We start from the raw sequence: 25,439 nt of genomic DNA, 5'->3' as shown, positions 1-25,439 counted from the left end.
GGTCGGAAGGAAGCCGAGGGGCAGCGGCTGAGGCCAGGGGTGCGGGCCCTGCCCTGCCCTGCCCGGGGGTTTGAGGGGCGGTGGCAGAGGCAGCAGCAGGGTCAGAAGCAGCAGAGGCAGCGGCATTAGAAGCAGAGGCAGCAGAGTTAGAAGAAGCAGCAGAGGCAGAAGCATCAGCAGCGGCAGAGGTAGAAAAAGCAGAAGCAGCAGTAGCAGAGGCAGCAGGAGCATCATCATCATTATCAGCAGCAGCAGAGGCAGGAGCAGCAGCGACAGGAGCAGCAGCAGCAGAGGGAGAAGCATCATCCTCATCCTTATCATCAGAATGTCGGCTTCGGGTGTCGGTCCCTGTGGCCCGGGCGCCGCGGGCGGCTCGACGTCGGTTGGCGGAGTGTCCATGTTCCGCTGGCTGGAGGTGCTGGAGAAGGAGTTCGACAAGGCCTTCGTAGACGTGGACCTGCTGCTGGGCGAGATCGACCCCGACCAGGCCGACATCACGTACGAGGGGCGGCAGAAGATGACCAGCCTCAGCTCCTGTTTCGCCCAGCTCTGCCACAAGGCGCAGACCGTCTCCCAGATCAACCACAAGCTGGAGGTGAGGACGGGGGCTCCCGCCCATGGATTTAGGAGAGGAACGGCATATTTCAGAGTAGAACAAAGACCTCATTGAACTAGGAGTTTTTTTTCATTGCGGTCTTTATTTAACCAGAGTCCTTATAGTAGTGATGTTTCTGATAGTCCTCTCTTGTGAGACCTCATCTGGAGTATTGTGTCCAGTTCTGGAATCCTCAACATAAGAAGGATATGGAACTGTTGGAAGAGGTCCAGAGGAGGCTACAAAGATGATCAGAGGGCTGGAGCACCTCCCATACAAGGACAGACTGAGAGAGTTAGGCCTGTTAAGCCTGGAGAAGAGAAGGCTCTGAGGAGACCTTATAGCGACCTTCGAGTACCTGAAGGGGGCTACAAGAAAGCTGGGGAGGGACTGTTCACAACGGCTTGTGGTGATAGGACGAGGGGGAATGACTGTTAACTGGAGAGGGGCAGATTTAGACTAGACATAAGGAAGAATTTCATCACCATGAGAGTGGTGAGGCACTGGCACAGGTTGCCTGGGGAAGTTGTGGCTGCCCTATCCCTGGAGGTGTTCAAGGCCAGGTTGGATGGGGCCTTGGGCAGTCTGACCTAGTAGGATGTCTCTGCCCATGGCAGAGATGTTGGAACTAGGTGATCTTTAAGGTCCCTTCCAACCCAAACCATTCTATGATTCTATTAATTGTGCTTATATGGCTATGTGGTTATATACATTTTAATATTGGGTACGTATGTATGCCATCAACCTGTACAGTAGGCTTTATAGTACAGCTGTAGTACAATAAGATTTAGGAATTTATAGTAAACAATGGGTATCTATTTTGTGTTATACAGACCCGTGGGCACTGTACCCTCCCTGAGGTGGCAGCTGGGTCCCCACCTGTGTTCTGTGGCTGCTGAGCACCATGCTGGGAGCCAGCTGGGGAGGGAGGGAACCTTGCATCGCCTTTTGGGAGGCTGTGTCCAGCCCTGCAGGACTCAGGCCTGGCCATGCCAATCCTCTGGGCTTGGTTATTACAGCGTGGGCATGGAGCGGTGCGTGCCAGAAAAAGTTCTCTTTGATGTTGGAAGCAGCAGTCTTGAGCAACAGATGCCACTGACTGTTCTCCTATGTGCATTAAATCTCTAATGAATTTGGAAAGCCATTTAAAAATGGGACAAGGACATAGGGCCAAGATGCTTAAAGCTTATAGTCAGTGCTCAAAACGAGGAGATTATTCTGCTTACAAGTAAATGAAATGGAAAAATGGGTTGGAGATCATCTCTGACAGGTCCTCTTGTCCTTTCGTACTCTGAGGCAGATCAAATAGCTCTCTGGCAAAATTACTGTCAGAAAACTGATAGTGGAGATCACACATACTGTGAGGAGAATAATAAATGCCCTCGCTGTTGGAAAGTTTTCATCATGCCTGATCCAGAATTTCAGTCGGGGTGGGAAGAAAGAAGCATCAGTTGGTGCCAAGCTGGCTGGTGCTAATGCTGCTCAAGAGGCAGGGCTGTAGGTCCTGTGGCTTATGCAAGAACTGGAGTGCTCTAGAGGTAGATTCTGGAGAACTTGACAGTCATTTTATAATGGTCCAACCCGAGTTGTCTTTGATTTAGTAGATGTTGTCATTTGTCTTATCCCTAACAAGTCTGCATCTTAACTGCCCTCTTGTCTTTCTGTTATGTATTAGAAGATTGTTGATACATCTTCCCTCTGTTAGCTTTTCCCTGCACTAAAACTCCAATTTTTGCAGTATCTGTTGTAGGCCATGCATTTTAGTGTTTTATGGCTTGTTTTACAAACTTTTAAATATATAGAAGTAAGGGGGAAAAGTTCTTAAAAAACATGAAGATACGTGCTTTGTTGAGCTTTAGTAGACAAGTAAACCACTGAATTCAGTTCTCTCAGTCCTTTGTGTTATACTTCATTATAATAAAGGAATTTAAGAGTCTTCAAATAGTAACCTGTTCTCCTAAAGGTCTGCCTTTCAGTAGGAAGTAAAGTAAGTAAATTGTTTTTGATTTTAGTCAGGTTTCTTCCTGGTGTGAAGACATTGTTATGCAAAATAATCCGTAGAGTTTGAGAGGAACAGGATATTTCAGAGTAGAACAAAGACCTCATTAAACTAGGAGCTTTTTTCATTGCAGCCTTTATTTCACCTAAGTACTTAGAGTAGTGATGTTTATGTTATTCTTTGTGCTTATATTGCTATGCTGTCATATACATTTTAATATTGGGTACGTATATATGCTGTCAACCTATACAGTAAGTTTAATTGTACAAGTGTAGCAAAATATGAGTTTATAGTAGACAGTCAGTATTTGTTGCATATTACACAGGGTTGGTGGGTATTGTGTACGGACTTGTAAAACGGATGGGTTTTGAGATTATGTTAAGCGTATGAGTCGATGCTTGGTAAATATTCCCCTGAAAAGTTGTTTTTAAGCTTAAGTAATTTTAAAAGAAATCATGAAACTCGGATCATTAAAGGTATATGAGTATTTAAAATAATTGGGGGCACCTAAATAACTGAAGATCTGCACCTCAATCTTGAGTGCATTGAAAAGCAAAGGAGCACAGTTAGTAGTTGTAATAGTATAATTATTGTGTATGTTTAAGTGCATGAAGTAATTATTTAGTAAAAAAAGTACTGACTGAGTGCTTTAGATGTGAATAAATGTTTGAGAAATATTTTTATTACTAATACTAGTATTAGGTCTCATGCCTGTAAAGGAGTTTTTGTCTTTCAAATAGACCTTTAGAAGGTTATAGTATTATCTTGAATGTTGTTAAAATTTTAGGACTTCATGATTATTAGAGTCTTAAACTTGAAATGAAAGCTGCCATTTAAAATCTCCAAAAGATGGAGCCGCTCTGTTGAGAATGAGTTTCTTGTGTATTTATGTGCATGGATGTCTAGTCAAAAGCCTCAGTGTTTGAAATGAAGGATACAATTGCATGTTTTGAAAGAAGTCACTGACATTAATACTGGAGTTTAGGTTGTGATCAGTGGGTTTACTTTTTTTTATAATGCAGGTTACTATATTTCATGTAACTTCAAAAATCGCAGTCATTTCTTCATAGCTCACAATTGTAACTTCATAATTCCTGTACGTTTTAATACAAAGCTTTAATTACGCTCATAAAATTGTCATTAGTCATAGTTTACTTCCATATAAACACATATTCAAGCCAGTAAGTTAAATCCATCTTCAGAAATATGCCTTTGTTCTGATAAAAGTAATACTTCAAATGTGTCAGTGACTGTTAAAAGCCAAGACTTTACTCCTGCAGCTGTTTGCCTGCTGTTGTCTTACCGAATAAGTGATATTGTTTCCTAAAGGAAAATCAAATTAATAATAACAAATTATTAATATAATTTTATTGTTTATGGGTTCTTTGACCAGAATTGTTGAATCTTGCTGTAATATTACAGATGAGGATAAAGAGATGCAGTTCAGGCTCTGACTTATCAACTTTATCGGCTTAATATGCATTCTGTGATTGATACTATTACTTTTAAGAGGCACAGCTTGCCTAGTTTGGCGGCTGGAAGCTCCTGCTGTAGGACTTTAGTGCAAAAAAAATGTTTTGGCATCATTGCTGTATACCTATTGCTAGAGAGATGAGTCTACATAAAATATTATATGAGGGATGTTTCTGAATAATGCAAACAGTATTCCAGGGTGATGGTGGTTTCCAAAGGCGGAGTTAGATATTGCCTGTTCAGGAGTAAGTTAGTTTAAGAAGGAATCTGAAGATATGCAGATGCCCAGTGGATGCATGCAGGTAAATTGACTTATGTTTAGGGTGGTTAGAGTTTATGAACAAACTACTGCGCAAATAACATTTGCAGTCCTAAATTAAACTAATTAAACAGAAGGGGAGGATGATTTGTTTTCATATTTTCCTGCTGGTCACAGTACGTCAGAGTTGAATTAAGTAGCTCAGCAAGGAGGAAAAAGTTTTAGGTGACAGGAGACAGTATTTTCTGAGATGAGCTTCACTTCAGTATGAACAAATGAAGAAGTGTATCTTGATGGAGGACTGTAAGGGCTTCAGGCTGTTAGAGCAAAAGGAGATGACAGCCATTTTAAACGAGATTTTTGTGATGCTCTGTCTCTCAGAAGGCAGCATAAAGCAGCAGATGCAGGCTGGCAGTCAGTGTGTGAGGTTTCTGTAGATTTTTAAATGAGAAGAAATTCATAGGATTTGTTTTTCCTCTTTGACTGTTGCTTGAGGTGAAAAAATTACATGATGCTCACAGTGACATTGTCTGAATGTCTCAATTTCAAAAAGCAGAAGTTCTGTATAGTAGCAATTCAGTTGAAATAAAAGAAGTAGGTCGATGTGCCACTGAAAACTGAGCTTGACTTTAGCTTTGGCACTTTGACTGCTAACCTGATTCTGTACTTTTAAATGAACAAACTAGAAAGGAATGTCTGGTTGAGCACACCCTGTGCCTTGGCAGTTGTATTAAGCCAAGATACATACTAAAGTTAAGGAAAACATTTAAGTATATGTTTAACAAGTTTTATGCCTATATATTTTTATGTCCCTGGTGAACTTGGAATCAGTAGGTTTGGAGGAACATGTTCCTGTAAGCTGAATCCTTTTGTAAGTAACTTGTAACTGTATCAGCTACAGCATGTGTAGCTGTATGTAGGTAATCTGAAGATCCCTATTGAAAAAAAATAACTGAAACTCTAAGCCCCTAGACATAGGTGGGTTTATATGCAGGATGACTTTTCATATAGTGTGTGGGTCCATCTTGTGGAGCACACTGCAGATTTGTAGTCCTGCGTTGTTGTTTAGCAGTACTTTTTAAACCAAGGTAGAACTATACACCTCTTTATGAGGGTCTGTTTGGATTTTTTTTTCCCTTCTCTCCTTCGCTTGTAGTGAGGAATACACATTTTGAAGATCTGGATACCTTTTTGGTCCCAACAGATGTCTGTAAAAGAGAGCACAGTTCCAATAACTTCATAAGTAAATTAAGGTTTTTGAATATCATAAGAATATCCAATATTTACTGAGATGTTATTTTATTAATTAGTCTTTTAACTCTGAATGCTATTTGTCTTTTGGAAAAGAAATCTGTTGGTGACTGTCATATAAGTGTTGGTTGATGTATCCATTTATGTAAATGGAAACCAAATTTTAGAAATAATTTAGGAAAATTATGCAAATACTTACATGTCCAGAACCGTCTTCAGCAGAGAAGATAAAAATGTGTGAATGTGTGACTAAAAACTTGTCATATATGTCCTTTTTGAGGTCATAATAATAATGAAACAACAGCTTTTAATTTCGTTATAAATACAATCTTTAAAATAATTTCTTGACATAGGCTGGTCATTTTCATCATTGGCATGTCATAACAATTCTTTGGTTCTTTTGAAATCGGGGGGGGGGGGGGGGGGGGGAGGATGTCAACAAAAATTATAGCTCCCAAGAGTATGATTAATGCAGAAACTTACATTTTGTACAGTGCTGTTTCATTGGTTACTTCGGGGAGGAGCACAGTGAGATTAATAGAGCTCTAATCTGTTTCATGGGTTCTCATTCAAGCCAGTCCATTACATGCAGTAGGGTTGCATGAGAAATTGCAGCAAATGCTGCTTAATAGGGAGAATCAAACAGTCAATACTGAGGAAGGGTAGCGTGTTCTTGTCTTTTGGAGAGCTGTAGTCTAAGTGGTGACGTGACACTAGTGAGATAATGGAGACAATTCTTTCTTCCAGCAATTAGAGAAACGTAATACTTAAGAATTTCAGATGCTTCACATCTAGGGACTGATGCCAAAGTTAAGGGTATCGATGAAAACATATTACTATAGGGGCTGTGTGGTTCATAACTGCGCTCGATAGGCTCCTCTACTGTTGAACCTCCACCACTTGTGTATCTGGTGTCTGTGAGTATGTTTAAGCCTCAGGCTGTAAGAGCTCCCTTGTCACATCCTGAAAAATTGTTTTCTATCCTGCAGTTGTGTAATGTTATGGGAAGATGAATAATGATTTCATTGTCTGTAGAGTACAATTAAGATTTTTTTTTAACCTACATCTGCCTTTAAGCGACATTTCTGTCTTTAAAAAGTTGCCCCCAAAATGTAATGTTAAGTAAACATGCTAGTGTCCTGTCTTGATACTTAGGTTACTTTTTTTGTGTATATGCAGGGGGAGAAGGCCCAGAGTAATTGCAGTGTTGTAGTGTGCTCTGTTGTGTTTCATGATCCTAGATCCTTCAGCCTTTAAATCAGAAAGTCCCCATCAGGAGTGAATATTTAAGTACATATGTTGGTAAACCTTCTGGAGTATAGCATAAACTACGTGAGGACATGCTGCTGAAGAAGTAAAAACACCTCATATACTTTATTTGTCTAGGAATTTTTGTTTGATCCCATGGCAAGATTTATAGGGACCACTCTTGTAAAATTAGCAGTTAAAAATATATGTGTATAGTAGAGGTGTTTTATTGGTAACAGAATCAATGGAGCTTGCTAAGTCTCCTTTCCTACTGATTTGTGGGGAATGACTTCTAACACAAACATTGAGCACTTCCTCGGCTCATTGAGACCTTCTAGGTAAGGCATCCTCAGTTCTCTCTCACGTTCTGTAAGTTTCCACGCCACAGCATCCTTTGCCTTTTCATCTGCCTACAGCTCATTGGTTGGTGGGCTGGACAAGAGGCGAGAGCACAGTCTCTAGCTCAGTAATGCTGATGGGTGCCTAACTACTGTGCTGGTTTAGCTCTTGTCTCTGGGTGGATTAACCAAACTAGCTACAGTCTGACTCTTCCTACTAGGGCATTAATCTATCACTCCTTCCTACTGAGCAGCTGTTTTGCGCAAAACTTGTCTTTTATAGACCTTCAACCATACACACCTATACCCCTGTAATGGATTTGTTTGAATCCCAAAAATAGATTCAGTTCCAATCGGTAGGGAGAGAAGATGAAATAAGGAGAAATGTATGCATACAGATAACACGGTGGCACTAGGCTGCCTTGTTTAGGAAACTTAAGATAGAAATGAAATGTTACTAGGTTTTGTGTTTGTTTTTTTTTTTTTTTTTTATTGCTAGTCTGTCACTGGCATCTTGAGATGGTATGGTGGGAAAAAAATCATCTTTCATTTAAAAAAGAGTTTTCAGACCTTTATGAGTTTAGAAGGATTGGTATGAGAATGAATTAGGTGTACCCTAAAGGCCTGAAATGAGAGGAAAAAGAGAAAAAAGTCTTTAAAGATATTTGATACTTTAAAGGCATTTGAGTGCTTGGCTTATGACTTTTAGTCACTGGAGGCTGGTAGTAGGATGGATATTTTTGTATATATCTGGCTTTCCTTTGCTGAAAAATCTGTGTGTTTTCTAGTATGTCCATTATGCTTAGTCTTTTTTCAAGCTAGAAATTGGTATGCCGAAAAGTGCATCATTACTAGCCTCAGAAAGCATTCATTACACTTTGATGTTGAGGGAATTCAAGTCTTCCTCTCATTTTCATTTGTTATGGTGAATAATGCCTCTGCCTTGTCCTAGGATTAGTCAGGCCTATGACTTAGCTTTCCAATTCAGCTCAGCTCTATTTTGTGTCCCTGTGCCTAGGCAGTGGGTTAGGCTTGGATATTTTTTCATCTCTATTAGTTCAAATAAAACTCGTCTGTGCTACATAACTTATTCAAATGATAGCTCAGAAGAGGAAGAAGCTTTACCCAGAGGTAAAGCCATTGTTGATATTTTGTCTGAAGATGCCATCTGTCTGTTTGTGCCCCCCTCCCCCTGCAACTGGTTTCCCTTTCAGCAGTGAGAGGTAGATTGTTTCCTGTCAACATGGTATGTTAGTCACCGTCATCCCACTTTCTGAATTTTTTTCAGTATGTGTATGCTCCCTCTGATGCTTTTGTATCTCCAAGGTTGCGACACTGCTGTCTTCTAATGCCTTATTCAAGCAGTGATGGTTTTGAGAAATGGTAACCTGTGGTTTTAGCATGCCATCTGTCTACTTCCTGTTGCATGGTTCTATACACAAATACCCCTGTATTTGTACTTCTCTTTATTGCTACAGTTATTCATCATTTGCTTCTTGTGTTTACATTCTAAGTTGTTCAGGGCAAGGTTCGCATTTTTATGTCTCACTAAGTACAAACTTAGAGTAGGATCTTTGAGTGTGGCTCTGAGATCTTATAGGAATAAATGATTTTTGGTTAGTTATTGTAATGCTCACTTTTCTATGAAAAAATTTACAAGTGGATGAATTAATATATTTTTTTTTTGGTGAGAGTTCAGACCATCATATGAAAAAAATATGATATAAAATATTTGGAAGAGACCTCAATGTAGTTATTTTTTTTCTAAGACTCCTGATGAAAAACACTGGATAAGACTTTAGAAACTCCATGACTGTAAATGCAGTCAGTCCTTGCATTTCAGCTGACATTTGTTATATTGCCAGTTTAAAATATATACTTAGTATAAGATAATTTATATCAAACACAACTTTTTGATAACTCATAAATCAACTTCTAGAGTTTAGCAGTACCTTGATTAGTAGACCAATACAGTGATAATCTAAAGCGGTAGCTCTTTCTCAAATAGTGTGTTTACTGTTACTTCATGGAAGAAAAGGAAAAACAGACTTATGAAATTACCTTTTCTCCCCACACACTCCTAACAGATCAGATCTGTCTTAAAAAATTGTTTGTTTTTTTGTTCAGAACAGCAAGGAGAAAAATGGTAAGAAACCAAGGAGTACATCTTTTATAGGTGACAGTGTATGTATAGTAATTGGGACAGTAAATACAGAGAAATTAACAGTAATGTGTCTAATAATTACTGATGAATTGAAGAACAGGCTTGAATGAGGTGCTTCAGAAAAAGAAGTGATTCTGTCGGTAACACTGTTCTTATTTTCTTAGTCTTTTCCATATTGACTCATTTATATAACTTCTCTGAGTTCTTCTGTAGCATCCAGTGTTGAACTTATTTATTTCTCGGAACACTTCATGAAAAGCTGGTGATTGTTGTCCATGACAAGAAAGGTGGAAAAATTGGAGCATAGAAGAGGCTGACTTCCTTTAGTAAAGAAGAAACTTGGTTATTTTCTGGTTGAATTCAGTAAGCTTTTGCTTCCATTGTTGAGACATAGACTAGACACTTTCCATTGCTATTGGCACTGAACTCCATTTATGGATCTTTTATGGCCTGAGAAAAGTATCCAAGGCTTCAGTGAGTCAGAAACAAATGAGTATATCTCAGAAGGCATTTCCTTTCCCACACGTGTCAGAACGAAAGGAATAAAAGAGCTGTGCAAATTTGGTCTCTTTCATGTCCTCTCTGCTAGTTTTATCTAGGGCTAGATGTGGGTTTTCATGATTGACTTCCATGAGCTGCAGTCCAGTCCTGCTGCTAAACGTGTTACCTGGGGCATAGACTCACAAATGAGTTAGCAGAAAGAAAGCGAGGTGTTACCTTGCAGTGTGAAACTTGCTAATGCATGATAATTACTGATCTACATCATTTTATACAGCCAGAATCAATATTTATTTTGGTGAATCAGCAAATTCCAATTAAAAGGTGTTATGAAAAACATACTACCTTCTCTTCAACCTCTGCCCCTTATTTGTTCCCCAGTGCAAGTTTCTGTTCTCTATTTGTTGTTTGGTGGCTCTTCCTAAGCTCTCCAAACCATGAAGCTCAGTGGTCTCCTGTGGGTGGGTCTTTGTTACTTAAGCAACCAACTGGCTTCTCCACAAATTCTAGAGCGGTTGCAGGTGACCTTCAAAATACATGTCATTTTTCCTTCGAAAGTCTTGTTGGAGAGTACATCCAAAAAGCTACCAATTAAAGAATTGGTACCGTTACTTGTGCAACGTTGATTTATCTTCATTGCGCTTATATAATGTAAACATTATTATTATCTAGCACCACCTTTTCCTGTAGAACCCCTGCCTCATGCAGTGAATGGTGCTTTTGGTTCTTGTTTGTGCTTGTCATTTCATCACCTGTCTCTGCCTTCTCTCTGTTTTTTACTACCTTCCAAACCTCAGTGTAGAACTGTTGATTTTCCAGTGATCTTTCCATATGATACCTTTATAACAGAATGAAGGAATGTGGATAAAACTCAGTGCTAATAAGAGTAGTATAAAGGAGAATTAAGTGAACTGGCTAAGCTGAGAATGGCAGAACTTCTGTGAAATAACCTAAAGATTTGTCATCCTTCATAGAATTAGATCACAAAATTTGAAAACAGCTTACTGTGTTTGCTTTTCAGTGTAACTTTTGTTTCTGCATTTGCTCCTGGGGACAGATTTATGACTTTTCATAATACGTAAATGGATTACTTCCGTGATATGCGCTTATACCATTTCTCATTCATCTCTCTCTATTGAAACAACAGGATATGAGTTTAAATCCTAGGTCATATGCAGGGTACTATTTTTATCTTTTTTTTTTTTTTTTTTAATGAGCTTGACAGTTTCTTTGTGATCCCTTTGGAGCATCATGCGTGTTGCAAAACTGGTAGCCATCTTTCTCACTTCTTTGTACTTTGCACAGGGAAATATCTTTTAGCCGAAACTCTTTTCTGTTGTTTGTATGCCATTCTCTAGTAGGTGAGGCTGGGCAATATTAAGCTGGTATAATTTATCTGTTCTGACACTTTATGCTTTTCCAGGCATTTTTAAATAGAATGGATGTCTTTGTGTGTGTGTGTGTATATATATAAAAGTATGTTATATATATATAAAATTAGTATGCTAGCTATTAGGACCTGTTTGAAAGGAGGAACACATTAGCAGTCTTTTTTAAAAGTAGAAGTAATATCATTATACAATTATATAATTATGCATTAAATAATAACAAATAATAATAAAGTAAAAGTAACCCATTTCTCTAAAATGATATAGTTTTACAGTATTTTAAATAGCATCTCACCACAGGAAACAATTTCTGCAAGGTTTAGAGTTCTGCAAGGTTTTTATTTAAGTTTTTTTGCCATTCAGGCAGTTGGGAGGTGGAAATTCATGCAGACTCATTCCTCAACAAAAGCTAGATGCTAACCTAGTCTGTAGAGGCTTCTTCTAAGTGGGTACGGAGAGGTGCTGGGGAGTCTCTTCTGAAACCAGCAGAGCTCATGGGCAGGATGTCTCTCACACTCCAGTCACAGAGATGTGGGGTGAGGGGACATGGCTGGAGACAGGAGGGGAGATCATTCTTCTTGGCAGCTGCGAAGTGGAGATGGGTTGACTCATCAATTAACACTCTAATTTAGATGCTCTGAATCACCTCTGGAATAGTTCTTATTCCTGATAACTATGCTGGAAACTTAAGGAGGCTGTCCATGTAAATTATGTACCTAAAGTTAGACCACTAAGTACTCCCCCTGATAATCAAATCCTTCCTGGCTTTTTCTTCTTCTTCCTTTTTTTTTTTTTTTTTTTTTTTTTTAACTGATCCAGAACTTTTAAAGCAGTGATTTATGTAGTCATATGGGGTTATTGTTGACATAATGATGTTATTAAACGATCTGAAATACCTGACTTTGATATGAGAGGGTTTTTTTTTTTTCTTCAGAATCAATGGCTTTTCTGTTTTGCTTTTTAGTTTCAAATATTTGGAAGCAAAAATGTAATCTGGGAATTTATCTAAAAATATTAAGCATGGTCAAAATTCCCCTCCTCTTAGATCATCATCTGTGTTCTTTTTGACAAATACTAACTTTAAAGTTTGTATAAATGTTTATATTTGTATATGTTTACTTTAAAAATGCTACTTGAACTTAAGGATAATGAGTAACCTGGTAAACATGTTAGAACTTGTCTATTATTCTGAATATGTATGCTGCGTGTAAATTATATTTAAAATGTTTCAAACTCATGTTTTTTGAGAGTTAATAGCTTTTCCTGGTTCTCTACAAAGGCAGTTTAGGGGCATGCTCATTCATGGCTTCTGATTTGCCACCTCATTTACTATTTCTGTTAGGCTGTTGATAACAGACCAATTGTAAATAGGGTTATTTGATTTCAGCATTGCATTAATAATTGTCATTTTACTTTGGTTAGTATTTTTTCAATAGAGTTTAATATTTTTAAAGTTCTAGCTTGTGTTTGCATTGCTGTAGTTGCAAGTCCTCGGTAGGTTTAATGTCATTCCCTGGTTTTGGAGTGGACATGGGCATCACATGCCATTGTCTGCGTGAGTAAAAACCCAGCTACTGTTACTTTCAGCAGTCTGCTTGTTTGATGCTGAGTCTGTGGATGAATGAATTTTCTGTCAGCTGGGAAGGAGAAAAGCCTATGTTCAGTGCTTAAGATGGGCTACAGAGGAGTTTGTGATGGCACGTTCCTTTATCTGTATTACACCATGTGTAGCATATAGAGAATTGTAGAATCGTAGAATCACCAGGTTGGAAAAGACCTCTTGGATCATCGAGTCCAACCATTCCTGTCATATATATGTACCAGCAAAGGATGTATTTGTGTATCACAGTTCTGATGATCCCATTTAATTGTTGCTCTGGTTACTATGATGGATTATATCTTCACAGGCACAGTTAGTTGATCTGAAATCTGAACTGACAGAAACACAGGCAGAGAAGGCGGTATTGGAAAAGGAAGTGCATGATCAGCTTCTGCAACTCCATGCTGTTCAACTTCAGCTACATGCCAAAACGGGTCAGAATGTTGATTCTGGGGCTATTAAGGCAAAACTGGTGAGTATGTTGGCTTGAATGGAGGATTATATTATACTTTTCCCTCTCCTGTCTGAAGTTCTTCCTTGGGAGCTGCAAATAAGCAGATTACCAAGTTTCACGTGAAAAATGTTAGAAAAAAGTTAAGGTAATATTTACAGTTGGTTGTTAGCAGCCTTTAAAAATAGCATAAATTAACATTAGAATAATGAATAAGATTTTAAGCAGCTGTTTTTTCATAAACCCATTTTGAGTGGTTTCTTAAACTAGAATAAGAAAATATTTTGATGGTTTACAAAGCTGTTCTGTAGACAAAAGTTGCAAAGGCTAGTAGCTTCCAATACACAAATGCAAACAAATCTTCATGTATCTTTAAAAAAACTGAAGCGAAGTAAGTTTATTGGTTTTATTGTCGATATGCTCTGATAAGAGTAAGAATGGGATTGTTTTGCCATTCTGAAAGAGGGTAGATGTCATCACAGTCCTCTCTGTTGTCATTCTTTCTCAAGGATGCTACTGCTGCATCTGTGATACTATTGGTTGCTACGTGCAGCAGACTGTCAGAACTCAATAAACCACTGTTAATTTTGGTACGATATGTTTTTTAGAAACTTGGACCATTAAAAAGCCCACCAAAAGTTAACGTCAATAAATCTGTGCAATTAGTTGTCATTGGCCAATAACCAGGGTGTAGTTTGCCTTGTTACTAGCCACAGCGCAGATTCAGGCTTTAATATTCAGACTTTGTGTATTAGAACAAGAAAGTAATGTTGTATAGATTGTGTTTTCTAAGTATTGGCATAAATCGAAGTCCAGCTCTCTGGCTGTTCTTAAAATTGCTTCGCAGGTTGGTTGCAGATAACTAGTCCCAATATGTGGAATATCAGATTAGTCTCCTCTGCCAGTTTGTCCTGTTAATTAATGTATAATAAAACACAGTAATAGGCTGTAAGGCTTAAAGTCTATCTAGGCTAATCACTGAATAACAGGAGTAAGCCAAAGTTCTTCCTGCTTCAGATTCGAAAGCTGTAGCTGAATTAGGTCTATGTTCCTAGGTCTGTATACTTGCATATTCAGTATAAAAGTAACATTTTCTAGATTATCTGTATATAATTTATTCTGTATTGAGTTATATCTTAAGCATGATGAAGTTTCTTCAAAGCTGTCAATAATTTTTACGGCGCTACAGATAAGCATTAGTTAAATACCACCAGCGTTTTGTAAGCGTTGGGCTGCAGGTTTGCATGTAGCAATTTTTTTAAGGCAACACATTACTGTGAGTGATTTTAGTCCCTAAATTTTATTAGTGAGGTTTAACTTCTGAATGATACAGAAAGCAGTATTTTTAACCTTGCCTTGTTATGAATGATTTCTAAACCGTCTCTTTCCCACAGTTGGCAATAACTACATTTTACTTATATTTTTTCAGATTTTATCTGTGTTGAAATTGAATTTATTAACAGCCTAGCCTGATAGTCTCTCCTTTAATCCTATTTAGTTCCTCCTTTTTTATAAACATCAGGACTAGTCTTTGGGTTTTGCTCTACTTTGTCTTTAGTATGAGACAAACTTCTAGTGGAGAGAAACTCACTTTTAAGCTATAAAGGTCTGGGCAGCTTCAGTAAGCAAAACTGAAGCTGCTTAAATGATAATAAAATGAGAAATCTGAGTTTTAGGTAAATAAAAATTGTCATGATGACCTTCTGGCAGTCAGACAGCCTATGAGGGCGAAGAGGGATTATGTCAACAGGATATGCAATGGGGAAATAAAGTTTTGTATTAGTTAACTTCCTGCTTTCTTTGTTAACAACTACCACTCTTTAGTATGTAGGCTCTTAGTGTAAGTGTATACTCTGCAAACTGTGAAATTGAAAGATTTGTAAGCAATTGTTTCAGATTGGTAAGCAATTGATAACATCACTTAGTGTAAGCTGTATTGCTTTTTAGGAGTGGTGTATCTGCTTAGTCTGGGCACAATAACTATTTCTTTGTAGGAACATGAAGTTTTTTTCTTGAATTTTGCAGTTGCTCTATCTTTTTTTGCTACTTCTCCCTGTCCTTTATGTCCCTCTTGTAATACTTACTTTGTTATTTTTTCTGAAAGGAAAAAAATCTGTTGTCTGTATAACAGATGTTGTATTATGGAATATATTTTTCCATGTTACTTTCAAAACTGCTTTCATGCATTTTACATTATCTTGCTGTTCTTTAAAGAGATTCTTGGTATTTCAGAAGAAAATACTGTTTTCAATACCACAATAAGGTTAAAATGGTCAATAAGATTTTTAATAACTTCCACTGCAAAATACCAAAATTGTATCATTACAGCAGCACGCTTGTTCTCTATGCCTTCTAATGAAATACACAATCTGATGGTAAATTTCTTTACAAATAAGTCATTTATGGTTTTGCGTTTTCTTGAGGTTCCTATTGCCCGTTTCTCTAATTATGGAACTCTTTTCTTCTGTCTTAAGTCTGTCCTTTCTGTGGATGAAATGGTAAGTACGCTGATTGCCTTTTTGTATGTTTAAGCAGTGCTTCTGTTTTGTGCAACAACTTCTATATGTTGGCCTCAGAAACTGGCAAAACAGATCTGTCTTTTTCTTTCTGTCAGTTGGCAAGATGTGATGTGAAGAATTTCTTTTTGCATTTTAGTTTTCCTTTTCTAGTTTTGGTGCTTTCTGTCCCAGATGTGTTTTATTTTTTATTGTTACAGCTAACTTGGGGTGATATCTGACAACTTGACATTCCAAAAGATACTTCTGGCAATATCTCAAATTTTTTAAGGTGTCCATAATTTCTAAAGCATAAACACTATGCGTCTATGAATGTAACACCAAGTTTTTATACATATTGTATTAATAAAAAAAAAAATAGTCAGCTTTTCCAGCTTTTCCGTTTTCTCAGTTCCTTTTGTGAACATGATTTAGTATGTTTTACTGGCTTGTGTTACAGTCCAAAGCATATAAATTTGATAATATGTAGATAAGAAGAAAAAGTGATGCAAAATTAACTTATCTTTCAGTTTTCCATGGTGATAGACTTGAAAAGTTTTTAAACAGCTGTTCCGCTTTTATTATGTTTTATACCTCATTATCCTTCCTCAGTATTTGCTCTTTGAAAAGCCACAGCATAGCTGGTAACTGTAAGCTTTGATCTTCCACATTGCAGTTGCAATTTTGGCTTCATGTCCTTTTATATTACCAACAGATTTTTTTTTTTCTATTTTGCAGAATTTATGCAATACTAAGAACACTAGAAGGTGTGAAATGATTCTATAACTTACTCATTTTTTTAAGAGAATTTTTTTGGATACTTATCACAACTTGTGACAGTTGGTCAAAAAAAAGGCATATTCTTTCAGTTCATCTTCAGATGTTCTGTATTGCAAACATTTGATTTTGATTCATGGTGATCATTTGGAGATAGTCCAGAGTAGCATTAGGAGTGGCTTCCGGGTGTACTTTTCCACCTCAGTCACAGAGTAATAGTTTTAGTAATGGAGAAAATGGGAAAAAATAGTTCTGTGGGATTACATTGGTCCTCATATTTCAGCTATAGCATTTAAAATTCATGACTAAAAGTGATTTCACTTGGAAATACAGCATTTTAATTTCTGCTTAAATTTAATTTAAATGCTTAATCAAATTCAGAGAAAATAAGTGGAAAATTTTAGTCTTGCTGAGAGTTTTAAATCTATCTGCTTTGTATAAATACAGTGAAGTGTGCTATGTGGAATTTGCTAGGGTAAGCAAATGTCTCGGATCACTTTAGCAATTCACTTTTCTGCAGGAGACTGGAATTCTGCTCCCAGGGCATATTTCAGCTACATCAAGGAACTCATTGATCTCTAAAGCTTTTTTCTGGGGGGAAAAAAAAAAAAAAAGAGGACTGGTACATTGTAGCAAATTATTGGCAGAGATATGATTTTTTAGGGTATGACTTGCTATTCAGTAAATAAATAAAAAATATCCAGTGAGGAAGAAAATGGATTGTTGAGTGTGAATAATGTACCTTCATATATCTACTTTAAGTTCTAGTCTTTGTCTTTTTATATTTGTCTGACAAAAGATGTTCTAAAAATGAGTATGTGCATGAAATGTGGGCCTGTATTGTAGGGCCCCGTGTAGGGCAATACGTACAGAGCTAACAAATGTTACAGGAACACAGTACCTGTATAGGGACTCTCAGCTACTGTGAAATGAATGTTACGTCTGAGCTGTCAGCCTTCTTTCAGCTAGGGTGTGTGGCAGAGGCAACGCAGTATGTTGGCATTCTTGAATTCTTGTAATTGCCCTTTGGCTGCTGGCAATAAATGTGAATTAAAATATCCTAAGACCATCATCATAGCAGAGAGAATTGGTATAGTTTTAGAAACTCCTATTCTTTAAATGTAGATTAGTCAAAAATTTTGGCTTAGGAGTGATCCTGCAGTTTGGAAAGAGATTTGTTGAAGAGCCATATTGCAAGACAGCCTCCAACTCAATGGCCAGAGGCCAGAAATGGCTTTGTGTGATGAGTTTCCTAACGTGCATGTGGAGTCAAACCTTACCTGAAACTGACTCAAGATGGGAATTATCCAGGAAGTGAAATACCAGTGATTTCGAATGTGGTAATATTAGCCATAGTCATGTTTTTTATATTGAGACTCGAAACAGTCTCAGACTTAAGCACATTCACAATTTGATAAAAGATTTGTCTTGCCAGTTCTGTAAAATTCTGTTTCTGTCCTATTGCTTCTTAAGTAGCTCTTCCTGGTTTTATTTGTTTAATAATGTAATAGGTCCATGTACAAAGAACACTTATGAGGTATTCTAAATGTCTTTAAAAAGTGTTACGGTAAACTTAATTTTTATTGCTACTTCAGTTTACAGACATTTTTAAAAGGGAACAGTAATAGATCCTGCATCTCTAGTATTTTCCTGGTTTGCAGTGTTTTCCCACTCCCCCTTTGTAACAGAGTATAAGAAAAGATACAAAATATACAAGTAAACAAATGTGCTTTTCTTAAAGTAGATTTGTAGAAGTTGAGGATACTAATTCCTTTGACTCTGATATTCATTGTATTAGAACAGATAGTGACTACGCGTTTTCTGTGCATTTTTGGTGAACCACTATGGAAGTAATTTTTATTTCCATAATCCACGATGGTGGTGGTGAAGGTTCATTTCTTAGAGTGATTTGGTTTTTTACAAAGCTATTTTGCACTAATTTCTCTTAAGTTTAGTGAGGGTAGGTGCCTTCATGTATAGAAACTCTGGCTTTGTTTTTGTGATCTTCAGAGTCTGATTTGGAAATGTCCTTGGCTGGACGTTTCTTGGTTGTTTGCATGAAAATAATTCTCATTTTAAGGGTATACAGACTTACAGAGCATTCTGTTGACATCTGGTCATCTTAAAAATTGTAGTAAAATATTTAAATAATGTTATCAAATTTAAATACTTAGTGATTTTTCATTTTAAAAATAATATTTTCTCTCATTATATGAATCTTCTATTTGGACACATTAAAAAATAAGAATAATACTCAGGCTACTTACATTTTGCCACCTGTGTGTGACAGGGAGAAATGCTGTTGTTATTTTCAGTCCTTGGACTTTGAACTAGTACATTGCATTTTGTGCTAAGGAGTTGTAAGCTGGATAAAAATCATGTCATGAGCACAAATTTGAATGCAAGGCCTCCTCTTCCCAGAGGAGGAGAGTATGCAAACCACTAGCTGCAGTGCCAGAGTCCCTGCTTTCATTTTTTCCTGCATGCATGTCCTGTTCACAGGGGAGTTACTTCACATTGTATGTAAGTGCTCTTTTATTATTAACTTTGAGGAAAGATTTCAACTTTTTTTTTTTTTTTTAAGGAGAGAGAACTTGAAGCTAACAAGAAAGAAAAAGTGAAAGAAGCTCAGCTGGAAGCTGAGGTGAAGTTGCTGAGGAAAGAAAACGAAGCTCTTCGTCGACACATAGCTGTGCTTCAGGCTGAAGTTTATGGAGCAAGATTGGCAGCCAAGTATTTAGATAAGGAACTAGCTGGAAGGTATGTAAAGCCAATCCTTTTCCGTTAGCATGAGATATTTTTTGGTTTTATTGTCTTCCTTTGCATCCACAGAGGCAGGTCTAACGTTAAGACTAAGTAGGAAAAGTCTCACATGCGCACTTAGTTGAACAAAAGGAAGAAACAGAAAATTCCCCATGGTTGTTGCACTTGCAGTAGTTGCTGTGTGCAGTGTGCTGTAGCCAGATGAGGTGTATGGATTGCACAGTGCATTGATCTTTCAATTGTAATGTAACGTTGTTTTACTCTGTCATTTTGTAGGGTCCAGCAAATTCAGTTGCTGGGCCGAGATATGAAGGGACCGGCTCATGACAAGCTCTGGAACCAGCTTGAAGCAGAAATACACCTTCACCGTCACAAAACTGTTATTAGAGCTTGTCGAGGTCGAAATGATCTAAAACGACCGATGCAAGCACCACCGGGACATGTAAGTTGAAATTATGGGCCATTTCTCCATAATTTCCAGCATTTGTGGAAAACAGATATGAGTTACTTCTTCATTTTTGTGATTGTTTTCACTTAAATATTTTGTTCTTTCAAATGTCACTTCTGTATATGTAGTACTTCTGTATGCTGAAGGACAGTCCCATGCTGGATAGCATGTCCACATAAATGACCATGAAAGATTATACAATTGCTTTGACTTACCTAGGAACTCTCAGTCCTTTCGAAAACTGAGCCTGTGCTATGTATGTCTATAAATATGAATTTAACAGGATAATTTTGTTATGTAAGTTTCAAAATGCAGAGCCAATTTATTTATGAAAAACAAGAAGAATAACATATTTAAGATTAGATTGAACAGAAATGAATTTTTTTTGAAGGCCAGGTAAATTGACACTCCGTAAATGAATTGTTTTGTTTTTTGTTTTTTTGGTTTTTTTTTTTTAACTCCAAAAGGTACTTCTTAAAATAGAACCTCTCAAAGGTATTTCGCTATGGGTGGCCTTGCTGGAACTCATCCATCTTGGCGTGTGGCCTCTTGGTCGCCCCTGTATTCAATGCATAAGCCCAAACATCTTCAGGAAAGTGCTCTACTTCGATCTGTTCTGAATATCTTAGTTGGTCAGATGGATCTTACTGCTTATGTTGCTGATTATGTATAGAATTCTGTATGTGTGATTCCAAGGGTATGTATGATGGCAACAGTGGCTTAGCAAAAGCGAAATAAATACCTTGATTTATTTAGTCTCTTTGAGTTTTGACTTAAATGGGTTTTGATATGATTTGTTTTTATAATAATAAGATAAGCTTCAGCAAGCAGCCTCTTCCTTTGGACTGCAGTACATTGTCTTCTATAATTTGATTAGTTTTAAATAGCTGTTTACTTCATGTAACTTTTCGGCAATGATCTGTATTCCTTTATGTCACCTGTTTATATTTTTAATATGTGGCTGATTTCCTTCTTTTGAAGTTAAGTTCTGTGTTGTACATCACTTAACAAATTGAAATGATTGAAATAATTATTCTCATCAGGAGTGCATAGTGAGGAAGCTCTTCTGGTTTCACCCACTGTCTGTAAAGGGGTGGTTAAAGTGTGTCTTGCCTGGAGCTAGTCTAAAACTCTGTTCTTGGTATACTACCTGTATACAATTAAATAAAACCCTAAAATACAGAAATGCATCACTTCTTGCTTTGCACATTTATATTTATACTGTTTTTTCTTAATCAAACTAGGATCCTGATGCCTTAAAGAAGAGTCAAGGTGTTGGTCCAATCAGAAAAGTTTTGCTAGTTAAAGAAGACCATGAAGGACTAGGAATCTCAATCACAGTAAATACTTGCATTTATTTTCCATGACACAGAAGAAGCAATTTTAGTTTGTATTTTTGTTCCTGTAAAATATGTGGATCAGTGAATGTATTGTTAGAACTTCTGAAAAAAGCATAGACAAATCCATAGCTGTGGCCATAGAACTTGAAGACTTAATTTTGATAGATTAGGAGGTAGATAACCGCTACTTTATGTAAACCTTCTGATTTCAATTTACACGTAGAATGTAGACACTTTAGCAGGTGATCTAGTGGTAAGTTTCAGGTGTTGTAAGTCTGTAGAAGAGGAGAAATAACCTGAGAACTGACTTCCAAAGCTTAGCTGTTGTGATTGTAGCTTTTTTCAAAAGTATTGGTATTGGCATCTCACAGCTGACAAAAGCTGTATTAACTTTTTACAACAAATTTCAACTATTGTACTTTTATTCTAAATGTGAATGTTGTTTCCTGCAAGTCAGTGTGGTACCTGATATGCTTTTTTAATAAGGTTTTGATGTTGTCTCATCAGCTTGTATATGATTTTAAACTTTCATTGTTGTTCAGAATGGTTTCCTTTGACTTTTTGAGTGTGTCTTTGAAATTTGCCCATTCTTTTGTGGGGAAAAGAATTAAGGGAAGCATTTCATGTGTTCTTCAGCATCCTTTTTGTCTGAAGCATGCCTTCTAATTTTCTGTTATAAAAGTTGAGATAAGCACTTTAAAAGCAACTGTCAGAATATTAATTTTATGGATTTTATGCTAATGGACATCTCAGTGAATTAAAATCTGCTTTTTTTATAGGGTGGGAAGGAGCATGGTGTTCCAATACTGATCTCTGAAATCCATCCTGGACAACCTGCTGATCGATGTGGAGGATTACATGTTGGTGATGCTATTCTGGCAGTAAATGGAGTTAATCTAAGAGATGCCAAACATAAAGAAGCTGTAACTATTCTTTCCCAGCAGGTCAGTTGGGACGTGTTATCCATAGACATGTTTAGGTGTTTCCTGTGTTCTGCCTGTTGAATTACCTTGAATGCTTTCTGTTAAGCGCAGTGTTATGCTAAGCTACACTGATTCCTGAAGCTGTATTGCCTTGTGCTTAATCCTCTTATGTTTTACAGTTTAAGGAGAAAAGTGCTGGGATTCAGTTATACCCACATATTGGCTAATAATTCATCAGTATGGAAATCAGCTTGTTCAGTTGCCCCACAGAAAGAGTTATTTAGTGTGATGTATTTTATTCTTTTATGACTGCACAGTTCCAGCCAAACAAAGATTTTGATATCATTTGTAGTATTGAATGTTCTTCCTACCTTGCTTCCCATTTTCTAAGAGTTAAGGGGTGCACTTAATTTATCAGAAAACTTATTAGAAGTCACTGTTTCACAGAATCATTTACTTTTGAAAAGACCTTTAAGATCAGCAAGTCCAACCATAAACTTAACACTGCCAAGTTTGGATTTCAAGTTTGAAATGTATTGGCACATAACTAAGAAATTTAGGTAACTTGGGTAAATTTTAGCTGTAGAGCTGTGCTTTTCTAATCAGACAAAAAACTTGATTCAGATGCATATTCAAAATATTCAACAAACTGTAAATGTGTTTAGAACAGTAAAATGTATTTATATTAGTAGCCTAGATTATCTCAGTAATCCTATTACATAGCTGTGCAGTAGTAAGTAAACTTGTAATTTTCATTGCGTTTTAGAGAGGCGAGATTGAGTTTGAAGTTGTGTATGTTGCTCCAGAAGTTGATTCAGATGATGAAAATGTAGAATATGAGGACGAGAGTGGACACCGTTATCGTTTATACCTTGATGAATTGGAAGAAGGTGCAAATTCAAATTCTAATAGGAAAGATGCAAATTTGGATGTCAAACCCTCACAAGGTAAGCCTTGTAAACTTTGTTACATGCAATTTATTTCTGAAGTCTCAATATGGAAAACAATTTCTGGAAAACACTAGTTTTATATTTATTGTAAAATTAATCTACTGTTAATTCAATTAACCTACTGTGAGGCTGTCAGCTCTTTTAGTTGGTCCCTGACTTCTTGGCCTGGTTTACTTAGGTGCAACTAAATTAACTGAATTAATCTATGTGGGGTTTTCTTATGATCGTCTTTTCACAAAAGTAGAAATTAAAATTTATTCTTAGCTTTTTCTGACTCTGGTCTATGACTGGTTAATTTTCCTTAACACTTTCTATTGTTGGCTTCTTTAAATCAATTTTTTAGATCAGAGGGATCTAAAACTCTCCAGTTTCTGCAGTAAGGCTCACTGATCTGTCCTTCCCAAGATTGCTTCTCTTTCTTAAATAAAATTTCTTTTTAACTTGCAGTGTTTGATAAGAAACCCAGTATTGATGCACATGAAAATGGAGACCTGGGGAATTCAGTTGCAACTCCGTTAGAAGACACTGCACCCAAATTAGCCCGTTCTGCTGAGTCTTTATCCTAAAAACAAACAAACAAAAATCAACCGGACAGATCCTGTCTTCGGGAACAATTGATAATCATTATTGACCGCTCCAAGTTGCATATACTAGTATAGGCTGTAAAAGGATGATTAAATGTCAAAGGGAACTGTATTACTGTTGCCTGGAAAAAAGGCGGTTACCTCAGGGCTTCATTGTGAGCGACTCTAAATGTGGAAAACTGTCTTTTGCGTGACACAAGGTAGTTATCTAACACACACAGCATATGAAATGAATTTTCTTTTAATAATAAGCACCAAAGCACGGTATTTCTGAAAAGGATAACCTCAATACATTCAACTTTTAATCTCATTGCTGTCCCCAGGAAAGCAGAATAGGATATGGCCAGCTTCATTTCGACCCTTTGATGTTTTTAATGGGACAACTGATGTTCAGTTTGGTGTGAAACAAGCTTTAACTCTGGAAGAATGGGGGTGAGAGGGATTGTACCATTGCATCCATGAGTTTGGTACTTAGGATTTTTGAACGGTAACTTTTAAAAGCAATTTTTTTTTCTCAGAATGGCAAACCCCGTAGCATTTATTTGAGTAAAGACCATAGAAACGCAAATGAGACAGTGAAGTTCTTTCTAATTGTGATCCTTCAGACCATGATCATTTTATGAGTGAGATCTTTAGCACTGTTATTATAATGAACTTGTTGACAAATGTTCCATTTGAAACTTGCTCCAAAAGTTTTTAAACATGAGTATTGTTGGGTTTTAAAAGCAAAATTAATTTAAATAATACTCACAATTATGTGGGCCCTTTGGTATTTTCTTCTGAGCATTGTCAATTTAGCATTCATTCTTGAATGGATATGGTTGCTGCTAATAAGGAGTGGTTTGAGTTGGTCATCATTAGCTTGAATTTATGAAATGCTAAGTGCTTTTGTTGGGTACTGAACATATTCATTTCACGTTAAAATAATCATTAGGAAGTGAAAGTTGAGTGTGCAGTACTTTACAGGAGGTGCTCAGAATCATATGGTGTCTGGCCCTTTCTGTGTTATGTTATGGCAGTCGTATTAACCTACAATTGTCTTAATGTTGAAACAAAAATGTTACTCCTTTTTGTAAGAGCAATGTATCTTAAAAAAGCTTGTAATTGATGTGCATCTAAAGGCCCACAGCATGGCTGCAAATGGGAATGTTGAGGATGGTTTCTTGGCCAGTTTCTCATACTCCATTTGTAGATCTTTTGGTGATGTGCAGCAGTCTCCACATACAAGCTCTACATTGTAATCACATTTATTATTTCAGCATGCAGTGCAGCTTTCCTGTTCACTGCTGTGCAGAAGATAAGATTTTAAATGTTGAGAGAGGAACTGATGTGAAAAGACGACTTTGCAAGTGTTACTGTGTGGGATGTACATACATAAGAAAAAAACCTCAAAGGCCTTTAGACTAACATCAACTAATCTTATGTTCTAAATGGTGACGTAGAACACAGTTACTTGTCTCTCCTAGGAGCACTATATATATGTTTATAGAAAAAGCATAAAAATGTATATACTTTATTCAAAGATTTTGCTATTTATAAATCCCTTAACTTTGCTATTTACATGATCGTTTTGTGTGCGTGCGCGCATGAGTTCCACTTACTGAGTGGAATGACAGTATTTGGTTAATTTTTTATAATAGTCCTTGTCATACAGCTTACTGTTGAAGGTTTTTAAAATAGTTAAAGCTGTACAGTTTTCACCAAACAGAAATTAGTGTTTAAAAATAAAGCTGTGTGAAGAAGAAACAGGTCCCCAGGCAAGTTTCTTTTTCTGAATCTTCTGAAACTTGAAGACGCATTGGCTGTATGTTGGCAGATAAATCCACTGCCGTAACTTTGTATCCAGTTTCATGTTTTTCCCACAGTTACTCAAGCAGAGTCCACTCTGAAATTGC

General features: G+C 37.0%; 1 protein-coding gene across 2 annotated transcripts; it reads left to right on the top strand.

Moving 5' to 3' along the window:
* Nucleotides 1–25,439, top strand: GOPC (golgi associated PDZ and coiled-coil motif containing). Of its 2 annotated transcripts, XM_009562248.2 has the most exons (9): nt 1–595; nt 13,121–13,285; nt 15,739–15,762; nt 19,121–19,296; nt 19,576–19,741; nt 20,992–21,087; nt 21,867–22,031; nt 22,777–22,957; nt 23,408–25,439. In XM_009562248.2, the coding sequence occupies exons 1-9, from the start codon at nt 326–328 to the stop codon at nt 23,524–23,526; spliced, it is 1,362 nt and encodes a 453-aa protein (XP_009560543.2). In that variant the 5' UTR covers nt 1–325; the 3' UTR covers nt 23,527–25,439. The 2 variants fall into 2 exon arrangements, with proteins under 2 accessions (XP_009560543.2, XP_053917194.1); XM_054061219.1 differs by lacking the exon at nt 15,739–15,762 and having other exon boundaries at nt 2–595.

This window comes from Cuculus canorus, chromosome 3 (assembly GCF_017976375.1).
Source record: "Cuculus canorus isolate bCucCan1 chromosome 3, bCucCan1.pri, whole genome shotgun sequence".
In the NCBI taxonomy this organism is placed as follows: Eukaryota; Metazoa; Chordata; class Aves; order Cuculiformes; family Cuculidae; genus Cuculus; species Cuculus canorus.
Note: the sequence above shows the minus strand (reverse complement) of the source record. Positions and strands in the feature narration are given on the sequence as shown.

Bases quoted from the DNA above. Each gene is read 5' to 3' on its own strand.
- GOPC (XM_009562248.2), top strand. From the start codon at position 326: ATGTCGGCTTCGGGTGTCGGTCCCTGTGGCCCGGGCGCCGCGGGCGGC. The intron at 596-13,120 runs GTGAGGACGGGG...ATATCTTCACAG, and splicing joins AGATCAACCACAAGCTGGAG to GCACAGTTAGTTGATCTGAA. The intron at 19,297-19,575 runs GTATGTAAAGCC...GTCATTTTGTAG, and splicing joins GATAAGGAACTAGCTGGAAG to GGTCCAGCAAATTCAGTTGC.